Genomic DNA, 12,825 nt, shown 5'->3' with positions numbered 1-12,825 from the left:
AGCTCGCAATCTACTGGTCCATCTTCAGTCCAACCCTCACCTATGGTCATGAGCATTGGGTCATGACCGAAAGAACAAGATCGCAAATGAGTTTTTATCAGAAGGGTAGCTGGCTTTTCTGTTAAGAGATAGGATGAAAAGCTCAATCATCCGTAAGAAACTCAAAGTACAGCCACTGTTTTTCTGCGTAGAAAGGAGCCAGTTGAGGTGGGTTATAGTTAGGGATTTTTTATAGGGTTAGGGTTAGGTCAGAGCCATACAATTCTTATAAAGGCATTGGATGGCCCTGAAAAGTGACCCCCTCACGCCATACTCCGCAGTACCTCCCACAGAAAAACCTTCTCCATGCCCTTTTTGGTGCTTATCCATAAAAAAATGAGTCTATAAACAAATTGAAGGAGGAAATATGTAATTAACATAGAATCTTATAGGAAAGTTTTTTTCCATAATGCATAACAGTTTGGTTTTCTATAACCTCGAGAAAGAAACAGTGAGGTTTTGACAACTGTTACATTAATGTTTGATTTTTTTCTTGTTCCAAAGAGAACATTATATGGAACATTATAAACAATAAAACATTATAAACATTATACAACAATTAATAAAAACAAAATAAGTTACAAAATAATGGAATAAAAAAAAAAACATGTAAAAGTTAACCATTAAATACAATACGCTTTATAAAAAGGAAGAATTTTACAGCAGGACTAAATTGCCCTGCAATTAGCAAGCTACAAACCCTAAGTAAAATTAATTTAGCAATTATGTATGATACAGAGAATACAAAATATAAAGTAATAAAATAAGATAGGGATAATTTGACAAGAATTAATAAACCCCTTTAGCTTAAGCTTATGATGAATATGATACATTAATGTCCAAAATATGACAACTCTAAAATATGACAACTCCAAAATATGACAACTAGACAACAATATCCAAAATATGACATGAAAACACTATCCAAAATATGACAACTTGAACATCAGGTAAAAGTTTGTTCAATGGTGTGACCTTTTAGGATTTAGGTTATGAACATGAATTACAAAGACTGGGTGTGAAGCCATTTACTAAACCAAATTAAAAAAGTCTATAAGGGCTGAATGCCAAGTGCAACTGGACCATTAATGGAAAATCCAACAAAAAATGATACTCCGTCACCCTCATATCCACACAACTGACTTTTAAACAAAGGAGAGACTGCAACCTTTACATTTGGATTTAATGTGTCTGCCATAATGCCATTTTTACAAATCTTTCCTTTGACTCTGCGGAGCATATTTTGGACTTTCTCATTCTCCCAAATCTTTCCATTTTGCAACTGTCCTGATACTGTTTGCATTGAGCTCACACATGTGTCAATGTCCCTCTGAGTGATTAGACGATCATAACCTGTTTTCTTCCCCAGATAAAAATGAACAACGGCTCTTCTGCCATTGCATACTGGCTTCATTTCACTTGAAAAAGAACTTCTCAACTGTGACACATAACTTCCCAACCTGTCACTTAACTGTTCTCCTGAAAAGAGGGAGATGGTCTCTGGCCACAGCATCATCACTGCAACAAAATGCAATGCTACACTGTCACTGAGAGGGGTGCAACGGCTAAGTGTATCACTGACAAAATTAAGAAGCTTCATGTAAGACCACAAAAACCGAGAGTTGGGGCGAATTTTACTGAGAACAATATTTGCATAGATGAAGTTGACTTTATCCTTGAAGTGCCTTTCATTTTGTAGTTGAGAGTTTTTCAAAAGAAGCTCATAATTACAGAGGACTTGCTCAATCACTGCTGCAATTTTTGGTAATTCATTAGAATTTTCTTCTGAAAGAAATGCAAGCAGTCCACTGTAGGAATCAGCTTTGTTTTTTTCCAAGCATTGTCGTGTTTTCTCCATTTTGAGCATGTTGCTCAATGTCTGGTTCCTTTGCAATTCTTTTGTGTCTGAACGACAAAAAATGTCAACATACTGTTTGAAGCATGTAAAGATCTGCTCTCGTGTGCATAACTCTCTGGTATTGTCCTTTTTGGAGTAAAATGAACTCAAGTTGACAAAGTAATTGTCAAGAAAATCAAAGTGCTTCTTCATGTTGTCTCTAAGGTTATACAGAAGATCAGAAAATTCCATCAGAAAATGATAATAGGATGCATTCTTCTGCTTTTTGGGGTCTTTTCCTGCCATGTCTTGTATTTTAATTTTACCTGAGAGAACCTGACTTAGAATGTCATGACGAAACATGCCTAAAGAAAACACTGGGATCCTTTCCAGTATCTTTATCACCATAACAGCAACTTGAAGCTCACCAAGGCGACCAGCAGTGTTGTAGGGGCTAAAGTCTTTTTTTGCTTGATATCGAAGTGAAACTTCCCTTTTAGCAATTTCTTGTGTTTCTTTAAAAGCCGATGTTGCAGACTCTGCCATTTTGAGATATTCTTTCAACATGTCAGGTTTTATTTTATCATCTTTGTGATTGCTGATAGCATCTTTCAGCTCATGCTTAAACACTTGTGCAGTGGTATCACAAATGTAGGAGTTATCCCTCTGGAGATCTCTCGCCCTCTTTGCCCAAACGCTTGCCTCTCTAAAATCTTTTTTCTTCAGATAGTTGTACCTGGCAAGGAGCTGGCATATTACTGCATCTTTTTCACAGCGTTTGGCAGCATTTAGCAAAACATTTTCTTCACACCCTGGAGTCTCCTTCTCAATGGCTTGGATAAGCGGGGAAAACTGAAAATCTGCTCGGCCACTCTCAGCTGAGTATTGTCTTCTCACCAACATATTGCGAATGTCCTGCACGAGCTTTTCCTTTCCCTGAATACAACTGTAAAATGCATCTGTTATTAGTAGAAAGTCAGTGATCTGTGCTTTGGTTATATTAAAAGTACTTTTAAGTTCTGTTAAACAGTGTTCTGCCATACTTGTGTGGATCACTCTCAAAGCCTGAAACTCCACACTAGACTCTGCTATGCATCGTGTTACAAGTGTAGAAAACTTCCCAAACCCATCTTCAGCCTTGCATGAAGTTGAGACAGGCCTTGTTTCCAGACCAAGAAATTCTTCACATATAGAGACTGACACCTTTGCACCCTTGCAGTAGCAACTCAAGAGGACTAGAACTGCAAAAAGTTGAGCATCTTTCTTTTTAAAGTTGAAGCCCTTGAGTGTATTTTTCACAACACCCTGTATGTACTCTGAAGAAAAGCCTTTCTTCAGGATCATGAAACCATAGAACGTTTCAGCATTTTTGTAAACCTTTTCAATTTCTTTTAGCTTTGTCTCAAATAATTTTTGTTCCAAGTCAGATAGTTTGTTTCTGATGAAAACTGTATCATCTGTTGCTTCTGTCTGGTCCCTTGAGTCAGCTCTCATACAATTCAGCAGGATGACCTGGGGAGACCTGGAAGATAAATTTTTCTTCTGACATTCCTTCTCAATGTGCTGTTGAAGTTCATTTACAGCATCAAAGTCTTCAAAGTCGTCTGTTAGGAGCATTACCGGAAGCCGTGTTTTTTGATCGACTGTCTCATAGGTCAACAAGTGAACTACCTGTTGTGCTACATCTTCATAATCAACATTTTCATTTTTCAGTATTGCACAACGGAATTTCTCCTTTACTGTCCACAAAACATGCATGGCCAGAGTTGTTCCTCCACAACCAGGAATATGCAATATGTTCAACCGGACACAAGCTTGCCTGCGAGAGCACATATCTGGAATAATAGTATTAATTATGTAGTCAAACTTGTCTCGTTTGATAAATGACGTTGATTCTGGCTGCTCTGAAAAGTAGAAGTTCCACCAGGACACCTTTCCTCCCTTGTAAAACATTTCCTCCAGTTGCAGTTTGTCTTCATTGCCTCCCTCACACTGGTTAACACAGAGAACATTCAGTGCATCCAAGGTGCCCTCCACTTTCTTTGATAGTAATACCTTACCACCAGCACCAGGCAAAAATCTGTTTTTTTTACGATGTTCTGACCATAAACTGAGGACTGTACCATTAATCTCTGCAAAACTGAGCTCATAAATGCACCTTCTGGATATGCTTATTCCATATCGAGCTTCAATTAAATCTTTCCAGTATGTGTAAACTCTTTCATTTTCACATATGCACAGGATTTGTTCTGTGCCTTTCAGCTCCTGCAAAAACATACTAAAGGTCTCAAGGAGAGGATCATGCTTATCAGTAACATCACTCAACAGAATGAACATTATAAGAAATTTTTTGGGTGGCAGAACGTCTTTTCGGCAGAGGAATGACACAACATCACGAACGGAGGAACCTTTCTCTGTTAGCCAGTTGTCCACCTCAGAAGGTTGTTCATTTTTTACTCCTCCATTACAGAAAACCCAGCTTGTGACTCTGGTCAGCTTCAGCTTATTTGCAATGTCCTCAACCGGCTCTGTGATTTTATACTGCATCGGCAAATTAACATTTGTGTTTCTCTCATCAAATAGCTTATTTAAGCCAGTCTTAGCAGACTCTGGATCAAAGTCCAAAACAGCTGTTAGATTCATGTCCAGAAGAAATGCTAGAGATTCTCTTTGAACTGGATGGGATTTGTTTGTGACTAATACATATCGCTCAAAATGAGATTTGTCCAAAGACTGGGAGCCTCCTGTTAGCATCTCACAAAGCTTAGCACCCTGCACACTACTTTTAACAATTGTAAGATGCTTTTCCTCAGCTTCCTGTCTCAGCTTAGACAGGTGTGCCATATTAACAACATGTTTGTTGTACTCTTCTAAGGACTTTTGGGTAGAAGTGTGGGCAAGAAGGTTTCTGCTACTGCTGTTGTCTCGAATGTAAAACAATTTACCACTGTCCTTCTCATTTAAGATTTTAGATTTTTTTGCCTTCCTTGAATCATTGTAGATGTGAAAAAAGCTGTCTTTACAAACCAAGAAGGATGGTTCAACATCCACTTCTATGACATATTTTGATGAGAATGTCATATCAGCTTCAAGAACCTCAACAAACCTTGGTGGTTTAATACATTTTTTTGCCACATCAGTGTGTTTATGTTCAAACTGCTGTTTAATCACATCTGCCAGTTTATTAATAAATGATTCCTTGTCTTTGACTATAGTACCCAAAATTTGTCCGTGACTGAAATCAGGTAAATCTCCAACTCCAAAATGTATTGTACCATTAGTACGACTGTTCATGCAAGCACATGCAAATCTAATAATTTCATCTGTGAATTTTTTCAGCTTTTCCTCTGCTGTAGCGTTTTGAAAATTGATAAATGCTTTGTATTCATGACATGGTTCTATGAAGTTTAGAACACCTGTTTCTGTTACATCAAGAATACTGTTTTGCTTGTATCTGCAGGCAGCGTGAAATCGATTAAAAGGATAAGGCTTGCATGAATTTCCAGTCTGGCTTCCTAAGCTGGTTAACTTGTGACCCTTTCGTTCATCTCTGTGGTAAATAATCCGTTTTGCTGGTCCCAGCTTAATGCCTATATGCTGAAAATCAGATGTGTCCAGTAAAAGAATACTTAGTCCATTAATATCCTCGTCATACAAAATCTTTGCATATGCATTATCCACATCTGTTAATCCAAGAATCCAGTCTCTGACATGTTCTTTATCCCAGTCCTTAATCTCAGCAGGAAGTCCAGGTGAATGTGATATGTCTTCTCTATTATTCTGAAAAGTAGAGATAAAAATTTCAAAGACATATTTATAGCAGTAAAAAAAAAAAATTTTTGTTTTAAAGAGCAACTGCTCTGATTTTATGAATAATGCAAAATCATGATCTTGAACTGTGTAGACTTTTATTCTTATCATTTCTGTCTTAAAATAAAATTTAAATATTTAGAGAAGTGTATTTTATAATAAAACTGTTCCAGCTGCCGTTGCTACAAGTGACAGACTGTTACTTGTGCTGAATTCTTTCTGTGCTGAAAGTCTTTTTGTGCTTTATCAAATACACATTTATCTGTCTGGCATTTGTTTGAGGTAACTTAAAGTCAGATAGCATCACATTAAAGTCAGATTTAATAAAAATTAAAGTCAGATAGATTTACATCTATGCATATGGCAGACACCATTATACAGAGCTTATCTCTCATTATATGTTATACCTCTGAGCAGTTACGTAAGTGTTAAGGGCCTTGCTCAAGTGGCCGCTTTGTGGCGCTGAAGTTACATCAGAAGTCCAACATCTTACCACTGAGCTACCCCTGCCCCTAACAGCATAACTGTACAAGTATATTTTGAACTCAAATTTTGGGGTGGTGTTTAACACCTGGATACACCCTAATGGACATGTCCACCATGCTGAGAGGGTAATGTTTTTTTATTCTGCTTTATTATTTTTTTTTCTACTTTCTCAGTCTGACTCTCCCATCATCAATAAAAGATCATGGATAGAAATTAATGCGACTCTGGATGGAAATAAGTGTTTGCATAGACATTGCATAGCTTATTAAAAAGATGCCATGGAGAATGTGTGCCGTAATCAAAACAGAAGGTAGTCCAACAAAATATTAGTATGTGACTTTTTTTTGGCCAAGTAGTGTATTTGAATATAAAAATCCTCTTGACAATAGCTTAATAATTATAATTCCAAAGAAGGAAAAAAGAAAAACACTCTGAGGCCAGTCTATACTGTTACAAACATACTGACCCAAGCTCCACTGTTGAACCCTGACCTCTTTACTTCTTTTCAGACTAATGAAGTGTTCCTCAGTGTTCTACTTAGCATATTTATTCGTTCAGAAGGGATGGCAACGTGTGCTATTTTAGATATGAGACGACTGACCAACACTGTACAGTGGTGTTCAAAATAATAGCAGTGTGTTGAAAAAAGTGAGTAAAGCTGCATATCCATATAATAACTTTTAATTTTAATCACATAAATGCACTGAATACTCTTCACATTCTATTCTGAATCACAACATAAAGAAAAATGTGCTAAACGTATTATTAGTTTAATGTAAGTGAAGAAAAACTAATATTAGCCTGTGCAAAAAAATAGCAGTGTCATCATTCATCTTTACAAAGTGATGAATTTACCGTTTAAACAGAAATGCTTGAAGTTTAATCTTTCTTTGGCATCTCTGAAATAATATTTAGTTGTATAACCATGGTTTCTAAGAACTGCTTCACATCCGTGACAATTGTACTACATGCCACAAATCCTCTGCATTTCTTGGTTTTGCCTCAGAAACAGCATTTTTAATGTCAGCCCACAAGTTTTCTATTGGATAAGGGTCTGGGGATTGGGCTGGACACTCCATAACGTTAATCTTGTTGATCTGGAAACAAGATACTGCTTTCTTACTGGTATGTTTGGGGTTGCTGTCTTGTTGAAACACCCATTTCAAGGGCATTTCCTCTTCGGCATAAGGCAGCGTGACCTCTTTAAGTATTCTGATGTACTCAAATTGATCCCTGATCCCTGAAATGTGATAAATAGGCCCAACACCATAGTACGAGAAGCATCCCCATATCATGATGCTTGTGCCTCCATGCTTCACTGTCTTCACAGTGTACTGTGGCTTAAATTCAATGTTTAGGGGTCGCCTGACAAACTGTCTGCGGCCTCTAGACCAAAAAAGAACGATCTTGCTTCCATCAGTCCACAAAATATTGCGCCACTGTATCCTCTTCAGCACATGTCTTTTTCAACAATGCAAGTTTGTGGAGGCTTCTTGCTGATAGCTTGACTTCACATACAGTAGCCGTCTTCTAATAGTAACAGTACTCACAGGTAACTTCAGATGTTCTTTGAGTCAATTTTGTTATTCTTCGATCCATTTGAATGGTAGTTTTCCGTTTTCTTCCATGTCTTTCTGGTTTTGGTCTCCATTTACCAAAATAAAGCTTAAAAATGATTTGGTATAATTTTAGCAGATCAGCCTATCTTTTTCTGCACTTCTTTGTATGTTTTCCTATTTCTAATCAACTTTTTAATCAAGTACGCTGTTCTTCTGAACAAATATAACATTTAGCCCCTTTTTTTTATGTTGTGATTCAGAATAGATTGTGCAGGGTGTCCAATGCATTTATGTGATTTAAATTAAAAGTTATTATATGGATATGCAGCTTTACTCACTTTTTTCAACACACTCCTATTATTTTGAGCACCACTGTATAAAGTAAAGAGTAAACCGAAGAGAGGCACCTAGATTGGAAGCAGTGTGGTAACACATTTGTATGGACCCTAGATGCAAAGTCTGAATACATTAACCTGAAAGAATCAGGGGTTTATTAGCTGTGACCCTCTTGTTATTCCTACCTGTTCTCAGACACACCACATCTGTAATGGAATGTGTTTTGGGTCCTACAAATCCCATCAGCCTCGCAATGAAATGTGTTTTGTCATTAGAGCTTAATGAGACTTGCTGAGGGGAACAACAGTACAGAACTTATTAGCTTTAGCGTTAGAAAAGGAATTGATGGGATTTGTTCTTCCGCTTCCTCCGTTTTTGGTTTTAGCGGCAGGTTTACTGTATCAATGGAAGTCACGGCAGACTTAAGGCGTAGTAGGGTTACTGTTTGTACAGTAGAAATATCCCAGCAGGTTTCAGGGTTGCTTAAGTGCAGCCACATGTTAAATACTGATGGAATACAGTGGAACCTTGGATTATGAGCATAATTATAATTTATAATTTGGGCTCATATTCCAAAACACTCGTAACCCAAATCTAATTTTCCCATAAGAAATAATGGAGAACTCAAATTATTAGTTCCACAGCCCCAAAAAATTAATACATAAAAATAAATAACACAAAATAGCCGTATTAACTAAATATAAAACAAATTAACCTGCACTTTACCTTTAAAAAGAATAACGTGAGTGTGTGTGCCTGTGAGGGCAAAAGTATGAGGGCCTGTGTGTGTGTGGCATGGTGTTTAATGATGTGTGCGCACACAGACACAAAGAGCAGGCTGAGCCTTGAGCAGAGAGAGAAAAATGGACCTTTAACCCCTCTAATAAGACTTGTTTTTGCTTTACATGTGCGCTGTACACCCACGCATACAGACACAAAATAAAATACATTTTACGCGCACACAAGTGGTCACAATGTTATAGTAAACAGCACACGCGTGCACGGGTGTTGAGTATACCAGTGAGGGACTAGCACTAAGAGACTATAACATTAAAATAAACAGTAATTGGCCTCCTTCTACCATCCATTACTTAGGTTTGTGAGATTCAGGCAACCATCCAGTTATAATACTCATCATATATCACGCATGTACTTCTTGTTTTTACGCTGAGCGTCCCGTGATCACAACTGAGCCAACGTTTTTTCTCTCGTGTGCTGCGTAATTGTTGTTAAATCGTCTTCCCCACCATTTGTGTCTCATTAGAAGGTTAAAAATCCATTTTCTTCCTCTCTGCCATTATGTGTGTGCGTTATGTGTGTGTGCGTGCGTGCGTAATTTGACACTGTGCCAGGTCACACACACACTCTCTCTCTTGCCTTTAGTGTGTGTGTGTGTGTTTGCGTGTGAAGCACCCCCTCTACTCCACTTGCTGCTCTTCACAGAAACACTGCTTTGTCGCGATTCTTTTTAAAGGAAAGTACAGGTTCATTTGTTTGTTTGTTTGTTTTGCGATGTTCCTTGCTAATTTTTTTTTTTAACTTAACTGTCAACTGTGGGTCCTTATATAGACAGGTGTGTGCCTTTCTAAGTTATGTCCAATCAACTGAATTTGCCACAGGTGGACTCCAATTAAGCTGCAGAAACATCTCAAGGATGGTCAGGGAAAACAGGATGCTTCATGACAAAGGCTGTGAATACTTATGTACATGTGCTTTCTTATTTTTATTTTATTTTTTTTATAAATTAGCAAAAATCTCAAGTAATCTTTTTTCATGTTGTCATTATGGAATGCAGAATTCTTAGGAAAAAAATCCATTTTAAAATAATGCTGTGACATAACAAAATGTGGAAAAAGTGATGCGCTGTGAATACTTTCCTGGATGCACTGTCTGTCTGTCTAGTCAGATTTTGTCACAGCATCTCGCAAAACTGGCTCGACAGATTTGGATAAAACTTTAACAGTATTTAGGTTTTTGCCTGAAGTTAAACTTGCACCGTAAATAAAATACACATCTTGAGTAGAAGTGAAGTTATAAGCAGTTATGAGCCAGATTATGTCACAGCATCATGCAAAACTGGCTGGACAGAATTTAATAAAAACCTTTACAGTATTTAGATAGTGTATCTATCTAAAGTTTAACCTGAACCATACATGAAATTAAAATGTTGAGTAAGAGCGATGTTATGAATAGTTATGTGGCGGATTTAATACTCTACTTTAAAATAAACAACTAAAAAACTACTTGCCCAGTGTAAACACCTATGAATAAATATTAATAAAAAAGCTAAACTAAATTTTACTGGGATTACTTAATATTTTCACCACTAAAATAACAGCATGAGAGTAGTATAAGTGAATTTTAACATGTTGAAGTCATTTTAAGACAAAACTTAATCTTTCTCCAATCTACTTTTTCGATTTCTCCTCTGTGATTCACTTTCCAGTTACTGAACAGGGAGTGTATTAGGCTGACCACGAAAGAAGTGAAACCTAGTATAAACAAGGTGTAAAATACTCAACTTATTTTTTTGTATTAATAAATTAGACTAATAATTCTGCCATACAGAAAGACAGACAGACATATCTGTGGACTTCAACCTGAAATAATAAAATCACTGATTACATTTAAATTGATTACCTTTTTTTTTTACCAAAGTTTTTCCTGTCAACAATGAGTACTTCAGCTAGTGATTCAGAAATATACAGTATTTGAATATTTGCACTGTTTTTTCTTGTCTCAATTCTATGTCAATGTACAGAATACAAAGAGACACTGTACTCAGACTGGCAGTACTGTACATAGTTCCTGAAAGTTACAAGTACCTCTTCTATACTTCTTCTTTCAGCCATCCCGGAAAAGCAGTAAACTTCTTTAAAAGCTAAACAGAAATAAAATCAATCATATGATTATATAATATTATAGCATACAGTTTAATATTATAAGTTACAAGAAGAAAAGTTTAGAAATACTTACAACTTCAAGAGAAAGACCTACATGTCCTCATGATCTTGTTTCCATGTGAACGCTTGTATATACTGTACAACTTTCTGACATTTACAGTACTGAGGGCAGAAACAGAAACAGTCGTTTGAAAGAGTGTTATATAGCCTACACGGGACAAAACAATCCTTTACACCGAAGTCACTGCTTATGGGACTGTTATACTTTAAAAAAGATTATACATTATTATACCTTAGACTGGTGTCTTTCTTTATCGTTTCATTTTTAAACCAAATCAACTTAAGGTAGATAAAAATCACGACAAATATCTTAAACGACTTGGTCAAGTTTGGGTTAAGACTATAAAGTATTTGGATTTATCAGACTTACACTAGCAAACGAAAATATTTTATAAAATGGCGGTGGAAAAACCATACTTACCGACCTGAAGAGTCGGGAAAAGTATCTATATAAAGCCGTTAATACTCCCGTTTCTCTACTAATGATAACGCGGAAGCAGCTTCAGGCAAATAAACAGCGTCGAGCATCGAACTTATTCATGACGCGTTTATTCAGGAAGTCGTGACTTACTGTATGTTTCGATTCCTAAAGATCTGAACAGACAAAAGAAACGAAAGCTAAAACTGATGGAGTAAGGGCTGTGTCATGTCAAAAATACTAGATTTTAGTTTACATCAACTCGACTCTATGAGCTGGCTATTTTAGTTCAAGCATTGATCCAGTAAGCACAATAACATTACTGCAAAGATTAGATTACTTTATTTGTCAGTTAATTTTTGTAGTTAGGCTTTTTAAAACGGTTAATGAAATAATAATTTTAAAAAGTTAGGTTAATCCATCCTTAAGCCTAGGGACAGGGCGCACCCAGGATGGACTCCGAACACATCACAGGACACATTTACACACCTAAATATTTATTACAGGAAATATAAAAACACCAATCTATCCACACTACATCTTTTTGGGGAGTAACCCGGAATAAACCCATCAAGCAAGGGGGGGGGGGGGGGGGTTAGATGTGTGACAGTTTACTTACTAAAAACATACATACATATTGATGAAACCTGGCATAAACCTTCTCTGGGTTAATGGATGCTACTGATGAGTATGCAAGCCCAGTTTCTAAAGATAAATACCTAAAATATAATGTATTTAATATTGATTTTTAATAGTAAGACATATTTCATTTAGATTTGATTGTCATTTACAAAATAGCAAATATCACATTTGCTATTTATTTTTATGTGATGTAATATATGTTCTTATTTGATAATGAGGACAATCTGGATTACAGTGTGAATGTGAAATCCAACTATAAAATTAATTGTTTTTAAGCAATGTTGTAGCTCTTTTAGATTAAAAAATAATTCTTTTTTTTTCGGCAGTTCTCTCACACCAGCTAACTTCATGTCCTCTTTCATTACATCCATAAATCTTCTCTTTGGTCTTCCTCTAGACCAGTGGTTCTCAAAGTGTGGGGCGCGCCCCACTAGTGGGGAGTACAGATATGACAGGTGGGGCGCAATGAACGGTATGGGAATTAGTGGAAAATAATACGAAAGTATGCTTTTCTTTACTGATTTATTTAATCTTTATTTTCTTTATCAGACACTCGAAACTAAATAATGACAGAAAGAAATGGATCATTAATACAAGTAAATTAAAATAACATCAGAGAAAAAGTGGAACCATAGTGCAACAATAACGGTTTAACGTCGGCATGTTGATTGCAGAGGAACAATATATAAGGAAACATTCGGTATTATATATGTAATTTCATTTATTCCAATGTGT

The 12,825-nt window shown here is 36.4% G+C and overlaps 1 protein-coding gene across 2 annotated transcripts; it reads right to left on the bottom strand.

Moving 5' to 3' along the window:
• Window positions 1-392: 392 nt before the first annotated feature.
• Window positions 393-11,584, bottom strand: LOC128524227 (sterile alpha motif domain-containing protein 9-like). 2 transcript variants are annotated; one of them, XM_053496679.1, is made up of 4 exons: window positions 11,452-11,584; window positions 11,044-11,132; window positions 10,893-10,948; window positions 393-5,656 (listed from the first exon to the last, which is right to left on the bottom strand). In XM_053496679.1, exons 3-4 carry the CDS (start codon window positions 10,917-10,919, stop codon window positions 1,091-1,093), a joined length of 4,593 nt encoding a protein of 1,530 aa, XP_053352654.1. In that variant the 5' UTR covers window positions 10,920-10,948; window positions 11,044-11,132; window positions 11,452-11,584; the 3' UTR covers window positions 393-1,090. The 2 variants fall into 2 exon arrangements, with proteins under 2 accessions (XP_053352654.1, XP_053352655.1); XM_053496680.1 differs by having other exon boundaries at window positions 11,456-11,494.
• Window positions 11,585-12,825: the final 1,241 nt, after the last annotated feature.

The sequence above is a fragment of the Clarias gariepinus genome, chromosome 5 (assembly GCF_024256425.1).
Source record: "Clarias gariepinus isolate MV-2021 ecotype Netherlands chromosome 5, CGAR_prim_01v2, whole genome shotgun sequence".
In the NCBI taxonomy this organism is placed as follows: domain Eukaryota; kingdom Metazoa; phylum Chordata; class Actinopteri; order Siluriformes; family Clariidae; genus Clarias; species Clarias gariepinus.
The sequence above is the reverse complement of the archived record's forward strand: the minus strand, read 5'-3'. Positions and strand labels throughout refer to the sequence as shown.